Source organism: Sphaerodactylus townsendi, linkage group LG08 (genome assembly GCF_021028975.2).
Source record: "Sphaerodactylus townsendi isolate TG3544 linkage group LG08, MPM_Stown_v2.3, whole genome shotgun sequence".
Classification (NCBI taxonomy): Eukaryota; Metazoa; Chordata; class Lepidosauria; order Squamata; family Sphaerodactylidae; genus Sphaerodactylus; species Sphaerodactylus townsendi.
Window position 1 is genome coordinate 14,887,484 of NC_059432.1, and position 24,328 is coordinate 14,911,811.

A 24,328-nucleotide genomic window follows, 5' to 3' on the forward strand; every position below is an offset into this window, starting at 1 on the left:
GTAATGCGATCAGGCTAGCCTGGGCCACCCAGGTCAGGGCGCTGCAGAGGTGGATTCTGGGAATTCTCCCAGAATCATGTGATCATTAAGGCCGGGTTCCTCAGACCTGGCCCTGAGCCACAAAGTCCATTCTTAAATTTACAGGCAGCGCATGATGAATGACCCAAGTCTTTCGTTTCTACAATCAGCATCAATTGCACCGGCGTAAGCTATAAATTCTTCCAGCAAAATAGCCATCCACATACGAAAACATGTTCCTCTATGATCGGTAACAAGTTTACAGAAATGTTATGTTCTTGATAATCAAATTACTGACGTTGTACATTCGATAAAAACGAGGAACGCCCTGCTTATAAAAAGTGGGGTGGGGCAGGGAGGGCTGCTAATGCAGGACCCAATGCATAAAACCCCCATAAGTGATTCGATCTTGCCATGACATCTTGGGCTTTCAGGCATGACTGAGTGTAACCAGAATGCCGCTACATAAATTCTCCAAGAAACCGTCCGTGGGCAAAAAGTGAATCTGAATAGCTTTACGGCCTCCGGCTGTTGAGCTGCAAATTTATTTGACAATGCTTTGACTCTATTAGTGGGACTAATGGCCTGTCTCTGGGCCATTAACAAAGCCAAGTGCCATTTTTGGAAGCCTCGTGTACAACAAAGACAAGAACACACCGCTGGCTTAACAAACAGCATCTTAGATTTAGCAGAGAACGTTTTTCATCCCATTGCAATATTGTAATAAATTTCTCCGGAAAAGTGACGTAGCTGATGGATAATAGATTCCATCCACAAATACTGCTTCATGGACTTCTTCCGAACTATAAATCTTTGAAATTTATGTAAGCCTTGCCAATAAGCTAAGTAACTTTGGAATAGCCATTCAATATTAAATCTGCAGGACGATGAGAACCGGTAAGCTACCATTACAGTTCTAATTAAAAATAAGCAAAGAACAAACCGAGCACATTTAAAGGTTTCACAATTGCTCAAAAACAAATGAATTGGGGGGGGGGGACTCTTACCGTCTATAACCTAATTAATTTCCACCAGCTAGCAGGCGTCCCATTCGTTCACCTAACGGCCCTTTTGATCCCATCCATTTAGAAGTTATCCATTAGGCGATTTGGAAATCAGCAGGGCGAAGAGTGGCTCTCCAGGGCTATTTCAGGTCAAGAAAGCAATGTGGGTGGAAAGACATTTTTAAAAGTCCTTCTCTGTGAGTGCCACAGCCCCATTCAAATAAGGCCTCCGCAAATCTGGGACTTCAGTTGCAAGTACAGAACCTTCAGGTTTTGTCTGGTTGAGAGGATCGGGGCAGACACAAGGGAGGGCAAACATCTTGCTAAACCCTCAACTCAAAGGTGGGATCCAGCAGGTTCTCGCAGGTTCCCGACAGTAGGTTACTAATTATTTGTGTGTGCCGAGAGGGGGTTACTAATGGGTGATTTTGCCACGTGATTTTCCCTTAGTTACACCCCTCCTCTCAGCAGTAGCGCGCAGAACTTGAAGCAGTCTAGCAGGAGGTGCACCGGCGTGCGTGGCAGCCTGCGCCTGCGTGCATTTGTTTCCCGTCCTTGCCACAGCCCTGCCCAGGAATGCCCCACCCCCGGAATGCCCAGCCACGCCCCCGTTGTGCCCCGCCCAGCCCCATTGGCGCTACGCCACAGTTTGAATCCCACCACCATGGGAACCTGTTACTAAAATTTTTGGATCCTATCACTGCCTCAACTTCATCCCCACCACAATACAGGGATAAACTAACCCTAACCCCATCAATATAAAGGGGAAAAGCTGGCCTACCTTACAAAGTGAGGTAAGTGTAGATGAAGTGCTTTGACCCTGGAAATGTGTATTTGCGGCATCTCTGGGTGGACAAGGACCTGTGTTCCATTAAGCGATGTCACTGTTAGCTATCCATAGGTTGTGAGTTCCCAACCTTTTTTTCAACTTGAGGACGCTTCTGGAATTCTGACAAAGCACAGTAGGCACAGCCACAAAATGGTTGCTACAAAATGGTGGCTGCAGGGGGTGAAGCCATTCACAAAACGGCCGCCACAGCTTCTCTTCAGTCGTACAATGTGCCGTGGCGGCAGCAGCTGCCAAAGCAATTTGAAAAAAATGCGCAGCCAATCAAATCTCCAATGGGCTATCAGCTTGCTGAGATAAAGGCGCCACTTACTTCTCCTTTTCTCAAAACACCTGGCGGCTACCAGGGAAGTTGTCTGCAGGTGCCATGATGCCCACAGCACCACAGAGGATCCCTGCCCTAGGTTCTGTCATCTGAATATATATTAACATGTTTCTTCTTCTTCCCTTCACCTTCCAGGTCCCAACCAACATGGAAATGTTTTGCTGTTACGGGCCTGTGATTCCAAATGGTTACGGCGCATGCTACAATCCACAGGCTGAACATATATTATTCTGCATTTCAAGCTTTAAAGACTGCAAAGAGACGTCCTCCAGCAAATTTGCAAAAGCAGTGGGACAGAGTCTTGCGGATATGAGCGAGCTCTGCATCAAATGCGACGCAGCTAAGACAAGTACCCCCACGAGACAAGGAGCAACCTCTGCGCCCCCACAGGGTCGGAAGTCCTAATTATATGTGCACGATTCTCTTGACATCTTTTCGTTCCTCTGCTTTACAGGTGCTTCTGAAGGTAGATGCTTTTGTCGTGCCAAAGCAAGTTATAATTAAGAACCTCTTGATGGGGCGAGGGAAGAAATCCAGTTCATCTCTTGTTTTGGCTGTCAAGTCACATCTGACATAGAGTGTCCCCTGATGAGGATTTCAAGGCAAGAAACATTCAGAGGTGGTTTGCCGTTGGCCCTTTCCGCACAAATCTTTTAAAACATTTTAATGCAGGAAATTATTATTATTATTTATTCGATTTAATAAACCGCTCTATCCCCGAAGGATATTTCCTCCATGGAACATTACCCCCCCCCCCCCGTTATGGTCTGAAAACATTTTATTTCCAGCTTCAAAGTATTTTGGATTCCCTTTTTAAAGGGATCTGCAGCCTGAAATGTTTTCAAAACGTTTTCACTTGCTTTGTGATCTATTTACTATGTCTCCCATGCCCCTGTGCCATCCCAGAACTTCCTCCTTGGGGCAATTTTACCACATCGCTGTGCTCACTCCACCCCCCCCCACCCCGCCTGTTTGTTTTATCATTTCTGAGTGGTTTTTTTAAAATGGGAGGGGGTTAAAATCTTAGAAGCATTGATTATGCATGCTATAGAGAATCTCAGCAAGAAGCACGGAAGCATCAATTCAACAAATAACTCAAAAGAAAGGGGGGGGAGGCCCTCATGGCAGCCATGAACTGTTTCGAGGAGGTGAGCGCTGACAAATTTTGTGGTAAAAGGGAGGATTGAAAACATTTAGCAAACGTTTTAGGTGATTTGTGTGGGAAGGGCGCTTGCTGCCTCTGCATCACAGCATTGGTATTTGATGGAGGTCTCCATCCAAATATTTATAAGGGTCAGCCCTACTTAGATTTGACAAGATCAGGCTAGCTTGGACTATCCAGGTCCAGGTTAGGGCTAAGTCCATTCTTCTTGTGCTATGATTTCTCCCAGTGTTTATCAAGAGGATACCTCTAAAGCTGCTATTTCCATTTTGCACAAAACTAAGGCCAATGACGGGTCTGAAAGCTGCAACCCCATACAACGCATCAGAATGTTGACTTAAAAATATGCAGTTAACAATTAACAAGAGGAATTTGGATTGATATCTCACCTTTCTCTCCCGTAAGGAGACTCAAGATGGCTTACAAACTCCTTTCCCGTCCTCTCCCCACAACAGACATCTTGGGATGTGGGGGGGGGGGGGTGGACAGAGTTCAGAGAGAACTGTGACTAGCCCAAGGTCACCCAGCAGAAATGTAGGAGTGAGGAAACAAACCCAATTCTCCAGATTAGAGTCCTCTGCTCATGTGGAGGAGCAGGGAATCAAACCTGGTGCTCCAGATTAGAGTCCACCGATCTTAACCACTACACCACAGGTGTCAAACTGGCGGCCCTCCAGATGCTATGGACTACAGTTCCCATAATCCCCTGCCAGATGATGGGAACTGTAGTCCATAACATCTGGAGGGCCACGAGTTTGACACCTACGCACTACACCATTCTGGCTAGTACTTTATTGAAAGCTATTGAAGTGTACGACTCCAAGGTATATAACAGATAATAGTCTATGCAGCCAGGCGCCAATAAGCAATAAGTATTCCCTGATTGAGGTTTCTTAGCACAGGGGTCTCCAACATGGCGCCCATGAGTGCCATAATGTCCACCAAGTGCTGGGCTTCTGATTGGCTGTGCAGATTAAAAGACATCCTGTTAAAGGGAGTTTCTGCCTGTCATGTTGACGAGTTACTATCAGAGTTATATATAACCACACTCACTGGGCCTTTCCCCACTTACCTTAAGCCCCGCGCTACTTGAGGAGAGTAGTGCGGGGTCCCCTGGCACTCCCCACGAGAGGGGCGGCGACAGCGCAGCCGCCCCGACGCTGACGCTGTCGCGCCCCCTCGGCGCGAGGCATCCCTGGCGCTCTTGCAAAGGGCGCCTTTTGATGACCCCGCGCAGAGCGCCGGGTCGTGGGGATGCCCAGGTGCGCACCAGGGATGCCGCGCGCTGGGAATTGCGCGCAGCGACAGCAGCCGAGGGAAAAGTGGGGAAAGGCCCATCGATATCTTGTGTTTGGTTTCACCTCCTGTGGAAGCCATTTTGTGGTTATGTCCACTGCCTTGTGTCACAATTTCAGAGGTGCCCACAGGCTCAAAAAGGTTTGGGAACCCCTTTCTTGGCACAAATCTCCTAACACCGCACAGCCACCATAAAGCATGAAACAGGCTTGAGTAATTTTGCCCTTGACATCCACACGTCGTTTGACTGTTACGGTGTTGGATGCGGACTAGGTTCAAATCCCCTACTAGCCACAATTCTCACTGGGTGACCTTGGGACAGTGACACACACTCAACCAAACCTACCTCACAAGCTTCTTGTGAGTAAAATGGAAACAGCGCCCAGTAACTCATCACGGAGTTTCCCTGAAGCAGAGAATAACTAATTTACTTGAGTAAGCTTCAACAACTGCCAAGACTAAAACAAAAAAATAGGACCCTCAAATGCGTGTGCCCCAAAAATCTGTCCAGATCACCTGATGTTAACCTATCAACCAGCAGACAAAAGAAGAAAAACCCTAAGGCCCCTTCCGCACACGCAAAATAATGCATTTTCAAACCACTTTCACAACTGTTTGCAAGTGGATTTTGCCATTCCACACAGCTTCGAAGAGCATTGAAAGCAGTTTGAAAGTCCATTATTCTTCATGGGCAGAATGAGCCTAAGAAAGCTCAATACCTCCGGTGGTATAGAAGTATATATTTTTATATTTTTTTCACTGTGATTTTTAGAGGGGCTGTTTTTGGCTGTATTTTAACAGAAGGAGATATCAACACCACTGTTCATTCATCTTTGATTCATCAAGTGCTTGTATTATAAATCTTACGTACAGATGGCTCAGTTGGCAAATTTGGAAATTTCAGGAGAGTTTCTTCTAAGTTCCTTTCTAAGTCCCAAATAAAAGCCACCGGCCAACTTGCAGCGGTTTAAGAAGTGGTCTTTTATGCATCGCAAGTTATTCTGGTTCAGGATGAAGAATGAAATCTAGTGTACCATTTCCCCATTATTAGACCATATTTTAAAGACATTTTAGGATATATCTGTGCACGATTCTTGTTAGGGTTGAGACAGGTCAGTTCAGCTGTAAACTCTACAAGCCACCTGACAATTTGTTTTTATCAAAAAGTCGGGGCAGGTAATAACATCAACACAGGGGAAATGTCACATAGGCTATGCTGCAGTACGTTCTTTTAAATCCAATGGAAAGTTCAGAACACGTTAGATTACCTGCTTACGCTAAGCCACACATGCCAATATACACAGCCTGCATTCCTAAGACCACTTCCCTGGGAGTAATTCCCACTGAATAAAATGGAACTTCCTTCTGAGTAGACCTGCTTAGGCATGCTCCCACAGTATAGTAGTTTTTACTTGAGTCTTTGCCTGTTTTGAATGTGTGTAGTTTTTTTTTCAATAACACTCATATCTGCGTGCTAACATAATGTTGCCGATTTCCACACTTGTGTGCCATTTGATGTCGCATCATATATTAAAACTGTTGCTGTGAGTTCATACTAAAAAAAAATAGTTTTCATAAAGTTACTAGTATTTTATAACTTCGTTTTGTGAACTATACTAGAGCCTTAGAGTGCAGTTTTACTGGGCAGCTTTCAAATATATAACCACAGCATGTGTATCTATGCAAACGTCATCGGAAACTGTTACATTAAATATTCCACTACGATAGTGCAAAATAGATTGTGCCTGTTAGGGTTTTGATTGACAGATTGCATTCTGTTTGCAAAGCAAAACGCTACCCTACTGCTAAAAGGTACTTTTATCCACCCTTGGCTTAATCTACCCATGCTGCAAAATGAGGTGACGTCACCTTATTGCTTCAGACCGTCAGTGCGGAGAGCCACATTTCTAATGTTCCTCCAAGTACAAATTTTCTGAAATTCAAAGATATGTACATTGGGGGAAGGAACCCAGTTTAGCCTTTTGCATGCTGCACCATTCTTCCATTTGCAGGTAGTTATTATTGGGGAATGGTAAACAATGTAACCTTTATCTGCAGGGGTATGTTCCATCCTCCCATGTCAGGACTGTACCACTTGTTCCACCCCATGTCTAAACTAAGCCCTAAAGTAAAGTGTGCTGTCGAGCTGCTACTGACTCACGGAGACCCAAAATAAGTTGTACCTCTTGGGATTTTCAAGTCAAGTTAAAAACAATGAGGTGGTTTGTCATCGCACTCCACTGTGGAGTCTTCCTTGGTAGTCTACCATCCAAGTATTGATCCTGCTTAGCTTCCAAGGTCTCTAAAATGATTGGGCTAGTCCAGGTTATTAGGGCAGCTGTAAAGCAGACCTACTCTGCCCCAATAAAACGGAAGCAAATTATTACCTTGGTCAAGACGGCAAATGCAACAATTCTGGCCAAGTACTACAAGGTATCTGGGGAAGAGGCAACTTCTGTTTCCATAAGGCAGCACATACATCGTCCAACTTGAACAGGGCAAATTCAAGGTCAAATCCCCAATCGCCCATAAAGGTCTCTGGGATTTGGTCACTGTCTTCACGGAGTATCTACAGAAAATCTCCCTCTATAGCATAACAAATTACCTTCTCAACCAAGTGGACAGCTGAGGAAACAAGCATAGGCAAGCCCCCTTGCGAAGTATATGACGCAACCATTGTAACAGTCACAGCCACACTTCACTTTAAAGACTCAGTCTTCATGCAATATGTATATTGTGCATATATGTGTAATATAAAGCTGCAGCCACCTGCTTTATGGGAAACTGACAAGAGTTTTGCAATACATCAATAGAACGAGAGAACCAATTTTCATAGGGAGAGTATATACGAGCCCCTCTTGCTTCCGGATTTATTCAGGAAAGCTGCCTTGGTGGAGCTACTGATACAATGCCAAATAATAATATATCCCAACTTTTTATATTGTGTGAGTTAAAGGTATCCCCCCCCTCTCTCTATATATATGCACACATCAGAAGTTAATATTTTAGTGATATTTTATTTTTATAAAATTATATAGATTTATGACAAATTCAAATGTATTTATAGTTTCTCTGTTCAGTCTGAGCTATATGTATGATGTTCTAAGGAATACAAAACACTCTGTTAATACAATATGCAAAGTGATATTACACTGAGATTATGACTTCATGATAACAGTGATTACAGATCTGTAGTCAATAAAATGTGTGTCAAAGGAAACGGTTGTGGACTTTTTGAACCAAACAAATTTGCTTTAGTCTTGGCAAGGGTGGGTTTTTAAAGCTAGGGAATTATTTGCATCCATTTATTAGCTGAGATAATTACTGGGTGAATACATTACTGGAGGAAAAACAAAATATGTTTGCATCAGTATTTGAAGAGGCTCGGCAGTATCTGAAGAGAGCTGGTTCCACTACTTATGCATTACCAAACTTCCTTCAAAGTGAACTTCATAGTGGAACATTCTACCAGCTGTTCTGGATTTTGTCTCTGATTCTGGCCCCTCAAAAAGGGAGCTCTTCTGTGCAAGATTTTGTTAGCACCATTGCACATGAGCAGTGGCGTACCTAGGGAAACTGGCGCCCTGGGCAAAACCTGGGTTTGATGCCCCCCCCCCCCATGGGCGAAGGTAGCCCTGCCAACCTGGCTGGGGGTTGCTCTGCCCTCTGGGGATTGGGTTGCTCTGGGCTCGGGGGGGTAGATCGTCCTCCGCGACGGTGGGAAACTCCTTGCTCGTCCCGCCTTGCTTGTGGGCCACTGTAGAGAGTGGGCGGGGCTAGAAATCAGGCCGCCCCACGTGACTTTAAATTCCTGCGCCTTTGGCAGCTGCCCAGTTTGCCCAATGGGCGGTACACCACTGCACATGAACATTCTTAACGCTGTAAATAATTGCAATTACAAATGGGTTGTGATGGTCCCAAAAGAAGGTAGATATGTCCCAGCATGGTTCGAGCAAACCTTTTACAAGCCAGTGATATTCATCCATTGGGACATTTACTGAGCTTGATCTTCTACTTGTGATGGTAATGGAAAGTGCTATCAAGTTGCAACTGACCTATGACAACCTCGAAAGGGTTTCAAGGCAAGAGAGGAACAGAGGTGGATTTGCCATTCTCTGCCTCTGCGCAGTAACCCTAGACTTCCTTGGTGGTTTCTTGTCCAAGTACCAGCCAGACCTGCCCCTGCTTAGCTTCTGGGATCTGACAAGATCAGTCTGGTCTGGGTCATCCCGATCCGAGTCTTCTACTAGTAGCGCTGGGAAAAAAAGAAGCCTTTGGCACTACGTTAGATCAGATGTATTGCCAACAGATAATATCTTAATTCTACCTGACTATAAGGCATAATGCAGTGTTAATGTTAATTTATACGGGCACCCAGAAGCCACACCCAGAAACTCTGTGAAAGGAGAAGCCCTTATGTTCAGAGGCATGCTGCTTCTCTCCTCATTAATGTGCTTTACACAAGAATCTTGGCCATATGCACTGGAAGACACTTTCACATATGCTGAAATAATGCACTTTCCATCCACTTTGCAGCTGGATTTGACCGTGCGAAATGGCAAAATCCACTTGCCAACTATTTGTTAAAGTGCATTGAAAGTGGATTCGAAGTGCATTGTTTAGCAAGCGTGAAAGCGTTCAGTGTGTTCCCCAGAAACCTCTCCGTGCATTCCACCTAATACACTTGGTTAGCACAAAATCACCCCTTTAATGCCCATTGCCCTTTAATGCCCACTGCCCACTTGGTTAGCACAAAATCACCCCTTTAATGCCCATTGCCCTTTAATGCCCACTGCCCACTTGGTTAGCACAAAATCACCCCTTTAATGCCCATTGCCCTTTAATGCCCACTGCCCACTTGGTTAGCACAAAATCACCCCTTTAATGCCCATTGCCCTTTAATGCCCACTGCCCACTTGGTTAGTACAAAATCACCCCTTCAATGCCCATTGCCCTTTAATGCCCACTGCCCACTTGGTTAGCACAAAATCACCCCTTCAATGCCCATTGCCCTTTAATGCCCATTACCCACTTGGTTAGTACAAAATCACCCCTTCAATGCCCATTGCCCTTTAATGCCCACTGCCCACTTGGTTAGCACAAAATCACCCCTTTAATGCCCATTGCCCTTTAATGCCCACTGCCCACTTGGTTAGCACAAAATCACCCCTTTAATGCCCATTGCCCTTTAATGCCCACTGCCCACTTGGTTAGTACAAAATCACCCCTTCAATGCCCATTGCCCTTTAATGCCCACTGCCCACTTGGTTAGTACAAAATCACCCCTTCAATGCCCATTGCCCTTTAATGCCCACTGCCCACTTGGTTAGTACAAAATCACCCCTTCAATGCCCATTGCCCTTTAATGCCCACTGCCCACTTGGTTAGCACAAAATCACCCCTTCAATGCCCATTGCCCTTTAATGCCCACTGCCCACTTGGTTAGTACAAAATCACCCCTTCAATGCCCATTGCCCTTTAATGCCCACTGCCCACTTGGTTAGTACAAAATCACCCCTTCAATGCCCATTGCCCTTTAATGCCCATTACCCACTTGGTTAGCACAAAATGACCCCTTTAATGCCCATTGCCCTTTAATGCCCACTGCCCACTTGGTTAGTACAAAATCACCCCTTCAATGCCCATTGCCCAGCTTCCTCCCCAAGCAGCCCATAAGCGCCATAAATGCCTTTGTGGCATCACGTCCCTAAGCGTCCCTCCGAGCTTCACCATGGCGACGGTGGGCGGCGCGGCCAGCACCCAAGCGGGCTAAACCGGCACTCCAGCGGGAGGCGCGGCGGCCTAATCCCAGGAGAGGCCTTCCAGGCACGGGCGGCCATTCCCGCTTCCCCTAGCAACCGTTGCTAGGGAGCCGCGGCCGCCATGCCGGAGAACGCGCTCGTGACGCTCCGCTACGGGCCTTACAGGAGCTGCGGCGTGGTGGAGCACCGCACCTTCCGCCTGCAGGGCTTGCAAGGTGAGAGAGGCGGGCGGCGGAAGGAGAGGTCGCCCGGGCTTTCTGGCCGTCCCGCCACGGCTCTTGGGGTCGGTCTGCCGCGGGTGCCGAAGTTTTTGCAGGTTTTGCGGGACTCCGAAGTTGTATTCCTGCAACCCATTTCATTAGATGCACCCATTGCATTAGATGCACTGCAGCCTGCATCCACTGTCCGCTGCAAAAGGTTACGTCTCTTATTGTGGAAGAAATTTGGGTCTTTTAAGGGGCCACTGGACTAGGGTGGCCAGATCCAGGCTGAGAAACTGCTGGGGATGGAACCTGGGGAAGACAGAGCACTCGTGGGGTACAATAAAATTGTCTTATTTTCCAAAATATTCATTTTTTCCCCCGAGGGAACTTATTTCCGTTGTTTGGAGATGAACTGTAGTTCTGCATGGACGTTTTGCTGCACTCTACACCTACGCCCCTTCCCCCTCAGGATCACTCACCTTTAAATATGCCAATGTGTGTTTCAGTTTCCTCCAAAATGCTGGAATCGCAGATTAAATACCTCTGAGTATGCACAGAGAGATCTTTTTTCCCCCAGGCAGGGCAAAGTGTTTCTGAGAATGCTCCGTTCCTTTCTACTATGAATGCAACATGACTATGAAATGGTGTCCTGCTAAGACATCACTTAACTACGGGATTGTCACGGTTTGCCCACTCATAACACATTCTCACAGAAATACGCAGCAGGATTTCGGAGGCGTGAAAGCTGCAAGTGAGCAGTCCCGGGTTTGAAAATAAATCCATTCAGGAGAAATGTATAAATGACTTCAAACCCTTGATGCCAAACTCCAAACCGCATTAGAATTGCATTTAAGACTTAATAGGAAGCAAGTCCCATTGAATTTAGCGGCGGTTACATCTGAGTAACCACATGCATGCATCAGGTTGTTGCATGCCCCTTACTGAGTGATGTATGAATCGCTTAAGCCCACAAACCTAGCTAGGAAAAATGGAGCCCAGTGCAAAATCTGAGTTTTGCGCCCGTCCACCCGCCCACCATGGGCGGCCACTGTGATGCTGGAATCCACCCCCAAACAGCATCACTTTCAATGGTGTTTAAACTAGGGAGCCCAGATTCCCCTTTTAAATCCACCTTAAAGGGAGAATCTTGGGTCCCCAGTTAAAACAACATTGAAAGTGATGCTGTTTTGGGAGGGATTGTCCCCCATCCTGAAACAGCACCACTTTCAATGTTTAAACTGGGGATCTCAGATTCTCTCTTTAAATCCATGCTGAAGTGGGTGGATTTATAACCTGAAGAAATTTGGGGGTGCCTGCTGTCAGGGGTGCAATTGTTAAGCTAGCAGCACCAAACTTTCAGGGTATCTTTAGGAGACTCTTCTGATGATACCACACAGGTTTGGTGAAGTTTGGTTCAGCGGATCCAAAGTTATGGACCTTCAAAGGTGTAGCCCCCATCTCCTATTAGCTTCCATTGGAAACAATGGGGGATGGAGGACCCCTTTTGGGAGTCCATAACTTTGGACCCCTTGAACCAAACCTCACCAAACTTGGGTGGTATCATCAGGAGAGTCTCCTAAAGATACCCTGAAAGTTTGGTGCTGCTAGCTTAACAATTGCACCCCTTGCAGGCCACAAACCAAAAAAACACTAAAAATACAAAAAAAACACAAACGGGGGGTGGAGCTTCGGACATGTAATGGGGGGTTGAACCTGAGGAAAACCACCACCACCCTTACCTATGTCCTTGCAATATGTGTATTCCTCTTGGTTGCTTTGCCTTAGACACTGCTTCCTGTTTGGAGTAATGGTTTCTTTTGCTGTGAGGAGTGTCCCAGCCTGGGAAAGAAGAAGAAGAGTTGAATGTATATCCTCCCTTTCTGTCCTGTAAGGAGACTCAAAGGGACATACAAACTCCTTTCCCTTCCCCCCTCACAACAAACACCCTGTGAGGTGGATGGGGCACAGAGAGTTCGGAAGAACTGTGACTAGCCCAAGGTCACCCAGCTGGCATGTGTTGGAGTGCACAAGCTAATCTAGTTCACCAGTTAAGCTTCCACAGCTCAAGTGGCAGAGCAGGGAATCAAACCCAGTTCTCCAGATTTGAGTGCACCTGCTCTTAACCACTACATCACGCTGGCTCAGGAAACTGTTTCTGCCGGATGGGGAGCTATGGGAAGGGGCAAAGAGTGGGTTTTTAGCTAGTGATGGAGATAGCTGAATTTCAGTTACAGCAACCCTTTGTGAGGCCAGAACTCAAGTCCGGCCTGCGCAGCTGGTTTGAGAAAAGATATGTTAGAGACAAATTCCCAAAAAAGCAAAAGACATCTGACATCAGAAACAAACAGACAGTTTTTACTTAGCAGAATATAGATAAGTTACAGAACATGAGATCTCTGACAGAAGGTAACCCCTCCTGGGTGCTCTCGAGAGAGACACCCCCCTTCTGGGTGGCTCTCAACAGAGAGACACGCCCACCATAGGAAAGACCTTAGTCTTTATAGATACAAAGAATACATACGTCACAGTTCATCCCCTTACTCACGTACACAATCCATACCCCTTTCATGTGCTATAAGCATGAACCTTAAAATCCCATTGGATAGTTCTGTCTCCTTGTCACGTTAAGACAGCCTCTATTCTATGTGTCACATTCCTTCTGTTATTCAAACGCTGCATGCTGTTTCTCACGTCCTTCTGCCCATATGCAAATGGCTGCAATAAAACTAGCCTGTTGTCTTTCTTGTTTCCAATAAAAACCTGTTTTCTAAGTTTGCTTTTCTAAGTTTGCTCCTGGAAAGAGATACCTCTTCAGGGTATGCAGGCTTGACATTCTTTAAGATCATAAAACTTCCCTTTTCCCAGTTTGAAATGATTTTAACTTTAACAGATTATACAAACATTGATTCTAACAATTATAGTAAAATACTAATACATATGAATCTCTCATTATCATTTCTCTGTTCATTTAACAGATATATAAAAACACTTTTTCCATGGTTCTAACCTAAAACAAAGTTATAAAGTATATGTCTTCTGTCACGTTGGCCTTTAGTGACAAGATCTTAAAGATGTTTATCTTTGCTTGACTGCCTAATCACTGACAAGCTTCTAACATGCCTTTGGACCTGCTGCTAACAAGCAGTCCTACTGGTCACTTATACAGAAACCCCATTTTGATTCTTCAAATCTTTGGTTCATGCAACATCCATATTTCTTAATCAAATACAATTTATAGACATTCTACTCCATCTCCACACCTTGAATGCAACCTGTTTGTTATTCTGATACAATAAACCAATTTTATTTGAACTCAAGTCTGGTTATTGGGAGGAGGTCGACGACCATGACATATAGAGGCTGGCAGAGGCGTAGTTTGAGGAGAGGAATGGCTCTGGCAGGGTATAATGCCATAAAGCCTACCCTCCAAAACGGCTGTTTTCTCCAATCGAACTGACCTGTGTAGTTGTAATTCTGGGAGATGGCAGAGAAATTTGGCTTATTAGGTCCATCCAAAGGGGTCCCCAAATGACCGCAAGACAACTAGGTAGAAAAGCGAGCTCTTTATTCTAAGTCACAGGTGTCAAACTTGCGGCCCTCCAGATGTTATGGACTACAGATGATGGGAACTGTAGTTCATAACATCTGGAGGGCCGCGAGTTTGACACCTATGTTCTAAGTAATTGATCATGATCAAGGTGAATGCCTGTCCACTGAGAGAGAGCCACCGCACTGGCAGCTTTCTGGATATGACACAGAATGGATGACATGGGCATCACATTAACTTATCGCCAACAGACTTTTCCCCACATATCAGTAGCATCTATCAGTGCCACTCATTCCAAACAATAAGCCACTACCAGAGATCTCCAGGCCCCACCTGGAGGTTGGCAAGCATAGGGACGGCTCCTTCACACCCTCAAGTCATCACTTGATGCTTGCAGTTATCAGGTGATGTATGTGTAGAGGCATGTCTGTGCCCTTGTAATGCTTTTGCAGTTGATGCGATTCTGCTACCTTGTGAATTTTACAAGGACGGAAGAAACTGGTTAATTTCGCCCCTGCTCACTAGGTCGTTTGTATATTTTAGTTATTCCAGCTACTGTCATGACTTACTCCTTAAGTTTCTACTCAAAGATAAGGACTCCACCATTTCATATGCAACGTCATTACATTGCTAACAGAATATGGGGATATTGGGCATCATGCAGTGGTGGGATCCAAAAATTTTAGTAACAGGTTCCCATGGTGGTGAGATTCAAATTGTGCGTAGCGCCAATGGGGCTGGGCGGGGCACGACAGGGACATGGCCAGGCATTCCGGGGTGGGGCATTCCTGGGTGGGGCTGTGGCAAGGACGCAGTCCCTGCGCCGGTCCTTGGGTGGGAAACGAATGCACGCAGGTGCAGGCTGCCACGCATGCTGGTGCACCTCCTGCTAGACTGCTTCAAGTTCTGCGTGCTACTGCTGAGAGGAGAGGCGTAACTAAGGCAAAAATCACGTGGCAAAATCACCAATTAGTAACCCCCTCTCGGCACACACAAATAATTAGTAACCAACTCTCAGGAACCTGTGAGAACCTGCTGGATCCCACCTCTGGCGTCATGTGAAATGTGTTAACTGCCCGTTAACATCATTACTGTGTTTCAAGGGTGTCCAACTCAGGCGCTTCAGATGCTCATGGACTACAATTCCTATCAGCCCCTGCTGGCAGGGCCAATTGGCTGATGGAAATTGTAGTCCATGAACATCTGAAGCGCCAGAGTTGGACACCCTTGCTGTATTTGTATTTCAGTGTTTTTTGTTGGCCTGAATGACTGTATCTCATAAAGTTCATGTATGTGAGCACCGTCCTCTGGTCAAAGGATTTCCAGTGAACTATTCTGTTGGCCAAGACTACTGTAGTTTTTCTCCTCTTGGATTCCCCATTCTGTTGTTTCATTGCACTTAAGAAAGGGAACTGAAAGATCTCACACAAACAAGGTGTTTAGCTCCACAGGAAGAGATCACCTTCCGTGGCCATTTTGCAAATTTGACTTAAGACCCATGGTTGCAGCCTCCATTAAACCTCTTTAGAAAGCCCTAGAAGGTAGCTGATGAAGACGCCTCTTCCAAACTCTAAGAACTGTTGCTAAAAGCGCAAGTGAACCACTAAAAACACAAGAGAGCTTCATGTCATTAATGAGATGTCTTGCTGGGGATGTTCTCCCTGCAGTTATTTTAAAATTCAACAATTGCCTTTGTTCACAGCTGGCAGTCAAGATGGGCTAAAATGACTGAAAAGTAAATCAGAGAAGTGCCAACATTTAAGATCAGGGAGTCAAAGGGTTAAAAAAAATTGGGTCCAGTTCTGCTTCAGCCATATTTGCTAACTCTCAGGTTCAGTTCCAAGACAGACACTAAGGCCATTTCCGCACGGCCACGCTCGGGGGTGCGTCGGCAAATACAACGCCGGCACACACACACCCCCGTTCGTGCGAACGGTCCCAGTAGGGGCAGGGAAGACGGCACAGCGCTGCGCTATCGCCCGAACAACGTACCTTCCCTTCGACCTTCCGGCGCGTCGCCCAGGCCAGGGGACACGCCCCCCTGCCTTGCGCGACATCTCTGGAGTTGCAGGGCGGGGGGGGGGGCGTGTTCCCTGGCCTGGGCGACGCGCTGGAAGGTCGGAGGGAAGGTACGTCGTTCGGTAAAGGGGGGGAATGGTGCCTTCCAGCCGCTGCCATTTGCACAGCAGCCACTGGAAGCCACTGTTTCCAGAAAACCTCGCTCAGTTGGGAAACAGCGGCTTCGCACCGCTGGGGGGGGGGAGCGAGGGCGGCACTGCTGCGATGCAGCCCCCCCCCCCATGCGAACAGCTCCCTAGAGATGGCGTTTTTGCCGTCCCTAGGGCGCTGTTATTGGCCCGTGCAGAAAGGGCCTACGGCTGCAAACTCCAAGAAACCCTTTTTTGTGACGAAACCCCATTTAAATAAATCGGGACCTCCTTTCAAATAGATTCCTGCTGCCTAACAGACCATTTGACTTCAAGATTGGAACAGATTTAACCCTGTTTAGGTGTGGCTGAGTAACTGGTTCCTACACACTTCATTTGGGGTTTTATTTCCCCTGTTTTTAAAACCAAAGTTTATTCTATGGCATACCCAGTGGTGGGATCCAAAAATTTTAGTAACAGGTTCCCATGGTGGTGGGATTCAAACTGTGGCGTAGCGCCAATGGGGCTGGGCGGGGCACATGGGGGCGTGGCCGGGCATTGCGGGGGCATGGCATTTTGGGGCGGGGCTGTGGCAAGGACTCAGCCGCTGTGCCAGTCCTTGGGCGGGAAACGAATGCATGCAGGGGCAGGCTACCACGCACGCTGGTGCACCTCCTGCTAGACTGCTTCAAGTTCTGCGCGCTACTGCTGAGAGGAGGGGCGTAACTAAGGCAAAAATCACATGGCAAAATCACCAATTAGTAACCCCCTCTCAGCACACACAAATAATGAGTAACCTACTCTTGGGAACCTGTGAGAACCTGCTGGTTCCCACCTCTGGGCATACCATAGTGTTGGGCTTAAGACAGCTGTACAATGGGACAGAAGCTAACATCAGTGTTATTGACACTAGTGTTATTTCACACTGACATACTTATTCACACTGACTTGTACAATAAACAAATTAAAATTATGCTTATCGGGTGGCAACTACAGTGTTTGCAAAGTTTAAGAGTGTTGTTTGTTTAAAATTCATAATGAAACTTGGGCCTATATGCAGCTGAATGACTCCACTTATATTCTTCCTGGGGAAGAGCAGAGCTCGAGGGCTTCACCGTTCAGTACACAGGGGGATTGGTTCAGACACATTTCATGAAGAAAAATGTACTGGTTGCTCGCAGTTCTGCCATGGGCAAGAAAGCTGAGGTGCGGCTACATTGGGATAGCAAACATTTAGTCGGACGTCGTATCTTTGGGCCTCCAGGACTTTAGCCTCGTAGCAGTGAATGAATCGGAGGAGAAAATGACTATTTTGGGTTTGGGAATATTTAAAAGTCTATCACGCTCAGCTTTAATGGAAACAGTTGACTTAAATGTCATTTCCCTCCCGGCAGAGCCTTTTGCAAAAATCAGCTAAACATAACAGGAATGTTCTTGTTGCCGAGGGCCGACTTTATTATGCAAGGTTAGTTCAATTTAGTAAGTCCAAATGAAATTACGATCTTCACACCTCTCTGGAATCTACCAGCATGTTATAGTGGTTGGCCTTGAATCTGGAAGACCGAGATTGCATTCCCACTCTGCCATAGAAGCTCACTAGGTGATCATGGGCCAGTAGGATGCTTAGCCCAACCTACCTCATAAGGTTGTTGTGGTGAAGAACAAGCGGAGGGTGCAAGAACAGTGTCCTTAGCTGCCCTGGGGCTCCATTAGAATAACAGCAACACTCAAATATTTAAGTAAAGTCATTTGGAGTTCAGTTTCTTTTTCAGAGTGCGCAAAAAGAAGTGAGAAATTGAATTGCCTTAAAACAACAGCACACACTAGAAGGATTACCCTATATACTCGCCTATAAGCCGAGTTTTTCAGCCCTGTTTTAAGGCTGAAAAATGCCCCCTCGGCTTATACATGAGTCACTGCTTACCAGCCGGCTCTTCAGGCCTCTGCCGAGGCTGGGGGCGTGGCCAGGAGGACCTCCCTGCAGCTGCACAAGCCACTTGTTGCTGCCCTCCTGGGAGGATGAAGGGGAACCCTGGCTGGCTGGGCTTCCTCAAACCCCAGGAGGCAGAGGGAGCTCCTTATTTGGGCAGTGACTCCCCCTGATGTCATTGCCCAAAAAAGGAGCTCCCTCCACCTGGGGCAGGCTGGGCTTCCTCAAACCCAGCCCAGAGGTGGAGGGAGCTCCTTATTTGGGCAATGACATCAGGGGGAGTCACTGCCCAAATAAGGAGCTCCCTCTGCCTGCCCGCTCAAAGGCAGCTGGGAGGTGGAGGGAGCTCCTTATTTGGGCAATGACATCAGGGGGAGTCACTGCCCAAATAAGAAGCTCCCTCTGCCTCCCAGCTTCCCAGCTTCCGCTTATACACGAATCAATACGTTTTCCCAGGTTTTGGTAGTAAAATTAGGTGCCTCAGCTTATACACGAGTATATACGGTAGTTGTCTTTTGTGTGTTACTCTTTATTTATTATCTGAGCCTGAGAGTCAAGCGCTTCAGAACTGAGCCATATTTCTTGCCTGCTGCTTTTCTGTAGCTGTGTTACAAGAAGACGGCCACCAGGTCGTTCTTGAAGAAATACCAGACTGGAATGATGTCCAGCTCATTGTGAACGGGGAGCTTGTCTTTCAGTGTAACATCAATGACCTGGACTTTGGTAAGTGCCGGTGGAGAACAATACGATTTAAACAGAAGCTTCGTTCCAAAGATGCTTGAATTTATAACACAGGGAAATGCAAACAGAACAGATGTGGAACTGCGTCCTACCATTTTGTTCACTAGTGCATGAGGGAGGGGGAAATTCTGCTTATTGCAGCACACATCTACTGCCTTGTCTCACCTAGGTCCTGTGATCCCAGCCATAGCCTTTTCAGGGGTCAAAAGGATCCTTGCTCTTGCACCAGCCAAAAAACTGACATAATTTACCTTGTAGTCTGTTCCAGTATGTTTCTGAAGGCCTTCACTGCCAGAATCAAATGTCTGTTGGTAGGTTTTCTGGGCTGTGTGGTCGTGACCTGGTCATTTTTGCTTTGGTGGGGGAAACGTTAGGAGTAAAAACTACCAGACCATGATTACACAGCCTGAAAAACCCTTAACAGCCTGTTCCAGTAACAGGGGAAGAGCAAATTGGAAGAAGGCTCCTAGTGCCCCCTCGCATCATGTCCCCTCGTGCCCTCCTGCCCAGAGGTGGGATCCAGCAGGTTCTCACAGGTTCCCGAGAGTAGGTTACTAGTTATTTGTGTGTGCCGAGAGGGGGTTACTAATTGGTGATTTTGCCACATGATTTTTGCCTTAGTTACCCCCCTCCTCTCAGCAGTAGCACGCAGAACTTGAAGCAGTCTAGCAGGAGGTGCACTGGCGTGCATGGCAGCCTGCACCTGTGTGCATTCGTTTCCCACCCAAGGACCGGTGCAGCAGCTGCGTCCTTGCCACAGCCCCGCCCAGGAATGCCCCGCCCCCGGAATGCCTGGTCACGCCCCTGTGGTGCCCCGCCCAGCTCCATTGGCACTACGCCACTGTTTGAATCCCACCACCATGGGAACCTGTTACTAAAATTTTTGGATCCCATCACTGCTCCTGCGGGTCCCACCAGCTCCCAGAGGGGTCTGTGGGCCTCAGAAGTGAGGGGCGAGGTCTCATACGCTGCCTCTCCCTCCTGGCATACAAAGTTTCCCAGCTCTGGGAAGTCTGCCAGTGTCTTCCTCCCTGGCCCTTGCTCTGTCCTCTTATTTCCCTCCCCACTCCCCGTCTTGCCTTTCTCCAATCAGGGCCTCGGGGTCGAGTGTGATCCCGCCCTTCCATGGCCCCAGTGGCCCAATTCCCTGCCAGTCTTGTGCTAGCTCAGCCTCCCCCTGGACTCTCCCCTGGCCCCTCTCTCATCCCTCTTCCAAATACTAAGGCCTGCCCCATGCTGGCACAAAGCTGCATGGCTTTTTCATCGCCTGCTGCTTGGTCCTTTTTAACTGGAGACGCCAAGGACCGAACCTGTGACCTTATGCTTGCAAAGCAACAGCTGTTCCACGAAGCCACAGGCCTTTACTGTCAAGATCCCTAATGTAGGAAGAGCCATTGAACACCATTAAGAAATCTCTCAAGGATGACATTGTAGTAGATAGTAAAAAAAAAACAACCCCTCTCACAACATTGTTTTTGAATTGGCTGTCCATTAATTATACAACATGAATATTGAAGCAGTTAATAATAAAATATCCATGAAAAACAACTGCTAACATGAACAGTAATAAATATCACTGGACTGGCAAGAGATAATTTAAAGGCAACATTGTAAAAGGGAGACGGTCTAGGCCAGTGGTGGTGAACCTATGGCACTCCAGATGTTCATGAACTACAGTTCCCATCAGCCAATTGGCCATGCTGGCAGGGGCTGATGGGAATTGTCGTCCATGAACATCTGGAGTGCCATCGGTTCGCCACCACGGATCTAGGCCTTACGATATGATCCTATGCAGTTATCCCAGTCCAAGTTCGTTGAAATGAATGGGCTTAGACTGGAATAACTCTCCCTATGATAGCGTCCATTACCCTCTGAAGCGTCCATTGCAAAGATGTGGTAAGAACATAAGAACAAGCCAGCTGGATCAGACCAGAGTCCATCTAGTCCAGCTCTCTGCTACTCGCAGTGGCCCACCAGGTGCCTTTGGGAGCTCACATGCAGGATGTGAATTCAATGACCTTCTGCGGCTGTTGCTCCCGATCACCTGGTCTGTTAAGGCATTTGCAATCTCAGATCAAAGAGGATCAAGATTGGTAGCCATAAATCTCCTCCATAAAGTGGTAGGTTTCCTTTGAGAGAGAATTCTCCAAAAGAGTAGTTGCTGCTAATACCACTAATAGTAGCACCACATAAGATGGGAGGCCACTGTTTCTAGTGGATGATCTGTCTGATATAGGAGTCTGCCACCTACAGTTGGACCTGTGACTAGAGTTTTGCTGAATCATGTGGAAGAAGGTGTATACCATGGAGTCACAGTGCACGTTTGTCAAGGTAGTCATGAATTTGTGGCAGGTGAGCCAGGAACTATTTGTGAGCTCTCTTCCAACCCAGGGGAGGGTTTCTCCATCAGTGACTGGAAAAGTGCTGAGAAGTGATTTTCTACATCAATCCTTTGCAGAGTTACTCCAGCCCAAGTTCCATTATTATTTCAGTGGGCTTAGACTTTCAGTGGACTTCGGAGTAACTGCAAGGGAACGAAGTGGCAATCTCATTTCCTGCTGACATTTGGGTGAGCAGAAGGGGGATGACCAGTGGTGGGATTCAGCCGGTTCGCACCACTTCGACAGAACCGGTTGTTAAAATGGTGCTTGTAAAGAAGAAGAAGAGAAGAGTTTGGATTTATATCCCCCCTTTCTCTCCTGCAGGAGACTCAAAGGGGCTTACAATCTCCTTGCCCTTCCCCCCTCACAACAAACACCCTGTAAGGTAGGTGGGGCTGAGAGAGCTCCGAGAAGCTGTGACTAGCCCAAGGTCACCCAGCTGGCGTGTGTGGGAGTGTACAGGCTAATCTGAATTCCCCAGATAAGCCTCCACAGCTCAGGCGGCAGAGCTGGGAATCAAACCCGGTTCCTCCAGATTAGATACACGAGCTCTTAACCTCCTACGCCACTGCTGCTTCAGGTGTTAAATTATTTGAATCCCACCACCGGAACCGGCTGTTAAATTATTTGAATCCCACCACTGGGGATAACAGCAGCTCTTCAAAAACCATTTGCAGGGATTTGCCACCTGATGATTAGCGACGTTGTGTGGGGGCCACCACAAAAAAGAATCTGTTCATAGTTGGAGCAAATACATAGTTTCAGCCAGTATAAAAAGCTAGGTTGATCTTGGGTTAGGCAGAAGGGAGATACATAACAGACTATCTTTGAAACCAGTCATGTTCCTATCACGAAAAAATAAAACATTGAGAATATTATATGTGTGTCTCTCTCTCAGGTGGTGATGGCAAATTGGACCCGCTTTGTGAAGAAGCTAGGAGAGAGGTGCTAAATGCCTATTAAGTAAGAGGCATTGTTTTTCTTCTTTCGATATGTTCCAGGATGTCCCGTTTCTCCAATCAGCCTGTGTGTGATCAGATAACTTGTATTATGTTTAGTAAATAAGGACTTTTCCCTCACCCCGCAAGGTTCAGTTTTGCTACCTAGTCTTCCTTCGTCACCTCAAAAGATGGCTGGAAATATATAGAATAGGCAGATAACTAATAGCAGAGATGGAAGGTGAGGGACTGACTGGTGTTTTCGGGTTGATGAGCATTATGCAAGTTTCTGCCCATCAGGAAAGCCCCTAGATCAGTGGTGGCGAACCTTTGGCACTCCAGATGTTAATGGACGACAATTCCCATCAGCCCCTGCCAGCATGGCCAATTGGCTGATGGGAATTGTAGTCCATAACATCTGGAGTGCCAAAGGTTCGCCACCACGGCCCTAAATGGCAGAACAATTCAACATGTCTTAGAAGCCCCCTAAAATACCTATAAAACATAAAATGTGAATTAGAAAGCCAACGTGGTGTAGTGATTAAGGTGTCAGATTAGAACCTGGGAAACCCAAGTTTGAATCCCCACTCTGCCATAAAAACTTGCTGAAGGGCCTTGAACCAGTCACACTTTCAGAATTGACCCGGGCAAGTGTTTGGATGGGAGACCTCCAAGAAATACCAGGGGCATGATGCAGAGGCAGACAATGGCAAACCACCTCTGAATGTTTCTTGCCTTGAAAACCCTACAGGGTTACCATCAGCTGTGACTCACCTGCAAGACACAGAACATTCAAGAACATTCTTCAACACACATGCTCAAAATACACATGAATGTTCCAAGCAGTGCATGCAGTCACCGGAAGTATGTCACTGGCCACATTTAGGTATCCTCACACGTCTCTTTGTCAACAATGGGCGTGAAGGCAGTTTGTTCTCATGTTAATAAACTCCCTTTTCCCCTACTCCTTCTTCCTGGGTTGGGAATCTTTCAATCATGCTCTCCAATTCGCCGTGATGTCCACAGGTGTTTAGGCAAGCTGTTTTATCTCTACCTCTCTGGTTGTGAGGAGGAAACAAACACTTGTGTTTGGACATCACAGTAAATGTTATTTTGAGTTAAGACTTCCCAAACTAGGAATTTTTCAGTTGTGCAGGTTTCACAACAAACAAGATGTTTGCGCCTTTTTAACAAAAATAGAATCTTGTTATGATGTCTGGATGCTGTTATTGAGTGCTGACCCCCGTTTATTTCATTTTAAGCATTTCTGTGCCATCTTTCCACCTACTCAAGGGTCTCCAAGGCAGCCGTCAAAAGCATTAAAGCCCGCTTTGAAATACCTAGTGCAAAACAATTACAATGAAACAAAACCACACACAGTAAAGCCACATATACAGGAAGGATGGTCAGGGAGGAAATGCCAGATGAAACAGTTAAGTCTTCACTGACTGGTAGAAGAGAACGATAGCGGAGCACAAACAAATCCCTCTGAGGATTTAACTGTCAGTCCGGTACCTTGAATTTGGCTCAGAAGCTAAGCAAGAGATGGTTTAGATTGCTCATGAGTGGGGTGATATGGTTTTTATTATCACCCTTTCCAGTCAACATTCTGGTTACAGCATTCTGTACCAACTGTAGCTTCTGAACATTCTTCAAGGGCCGTCCTGCATAGAGACCGTTGCAGTAGACTAACTCTGAATAAGTGAAGACAGGAGGTCCCTTTCTGATTAATGTAAGCTCTCCGGTTCAAAAATGTAATATCTCAGAATTAAGAGGCCTGCTTTGTTAAAGTAAAATCCGGACAGTGACAGCTCAATGAATTGGAAATTTTGTTAAACCAAAACTGAACTACTCTGAACTGGGCAAAATATTCTCTGTCACAAAAAAGAAAAGAAAAGATACTTAATGTTGTTGAAGTTACACTCATAGAGGGTTGTGTAGGAGTTAACAGTCAGGTAATGATTTCAAAAGAGTTGCTGAAACCAGTTTGAGACCATCTTTTTACAGGAGAAATGAGTTCCAATTCA

At 46.5% G+C, this 24,328-nt stretch overlaps 2 protein-coding genes across 3 annotated transcripts in view; both read left to right on the forward strand.

The window, feature by feature from the left end:
• The window catches only part of CHAT (choline O-acetyltransferase), a 93,793-nt gene extending 90,945 nt beyond the window's left edge, over positions 1-2,848 (forward strand). For both annotated transcript variants that reach the window (XM_048506248.1, XM_048506249.1), the window contains exon 15: positions 2,330-2,848. In XM_048506248.1, the coding sequence (XP_048362205.1) occupies positions 2,330-2,599 (270 nt within the window). In that variant the 3' untranslated portion in view covers positions 2,600-2,848. The remainder of the gene's footprint in view (positions 1-2,329) is intronic.
• Positions 2,849-10,532: 7,684 nt separating this feature from the next.
• On the forward strand, positions 10,533-22,603 carry LG08H10orf53 (linkage group 08 C10orf53 homolog). Its single transcript, XM_048506654.1, has 3 exons — positions 10,533-10,629; positions 18,845-18,964; positions 22,262-22,603. The coding sequence occupies exons 1-3, from the start codon at positions 10,536-10,538 to the stop codon at positions 22,324-22,326; spliced, it is 279 nt and encodes a 92-aa protein (XP_048362611.1). The 5' UTR covers positions 10,533-10,535; the 3' UTR covers positions 22,327-22,603.
• Positions 22,604-24,328: the final 1,725 nt, after the last annotated feature.

Excerpts from the sequence above, each read along its gene's own strand:
- LG08H10orf53 (XM_048506654.1), top strand. The coding sequence starts at position 10,536 with ATGCCGGAGAACGCGCTCGTGACGCTCCGCTACGGGCCTTACAGGAGC. Across the intron at positions 10,630-18,844 it reads CCGCCTGCAGGGCTTGCAAG|CTGTGTTACAAGAAGACGGC; the intron begins GTGAGAGAGGCG and ends GCTTTTCTGTAG. Across the intron at positions 18,965-22,261 it reads CATCAATGACCTGGACTTTG|GTGGTGATGGCAAATTGGAC; the intron begins GTAAGTGCCGGT and ends TCTCTCTCTCAG.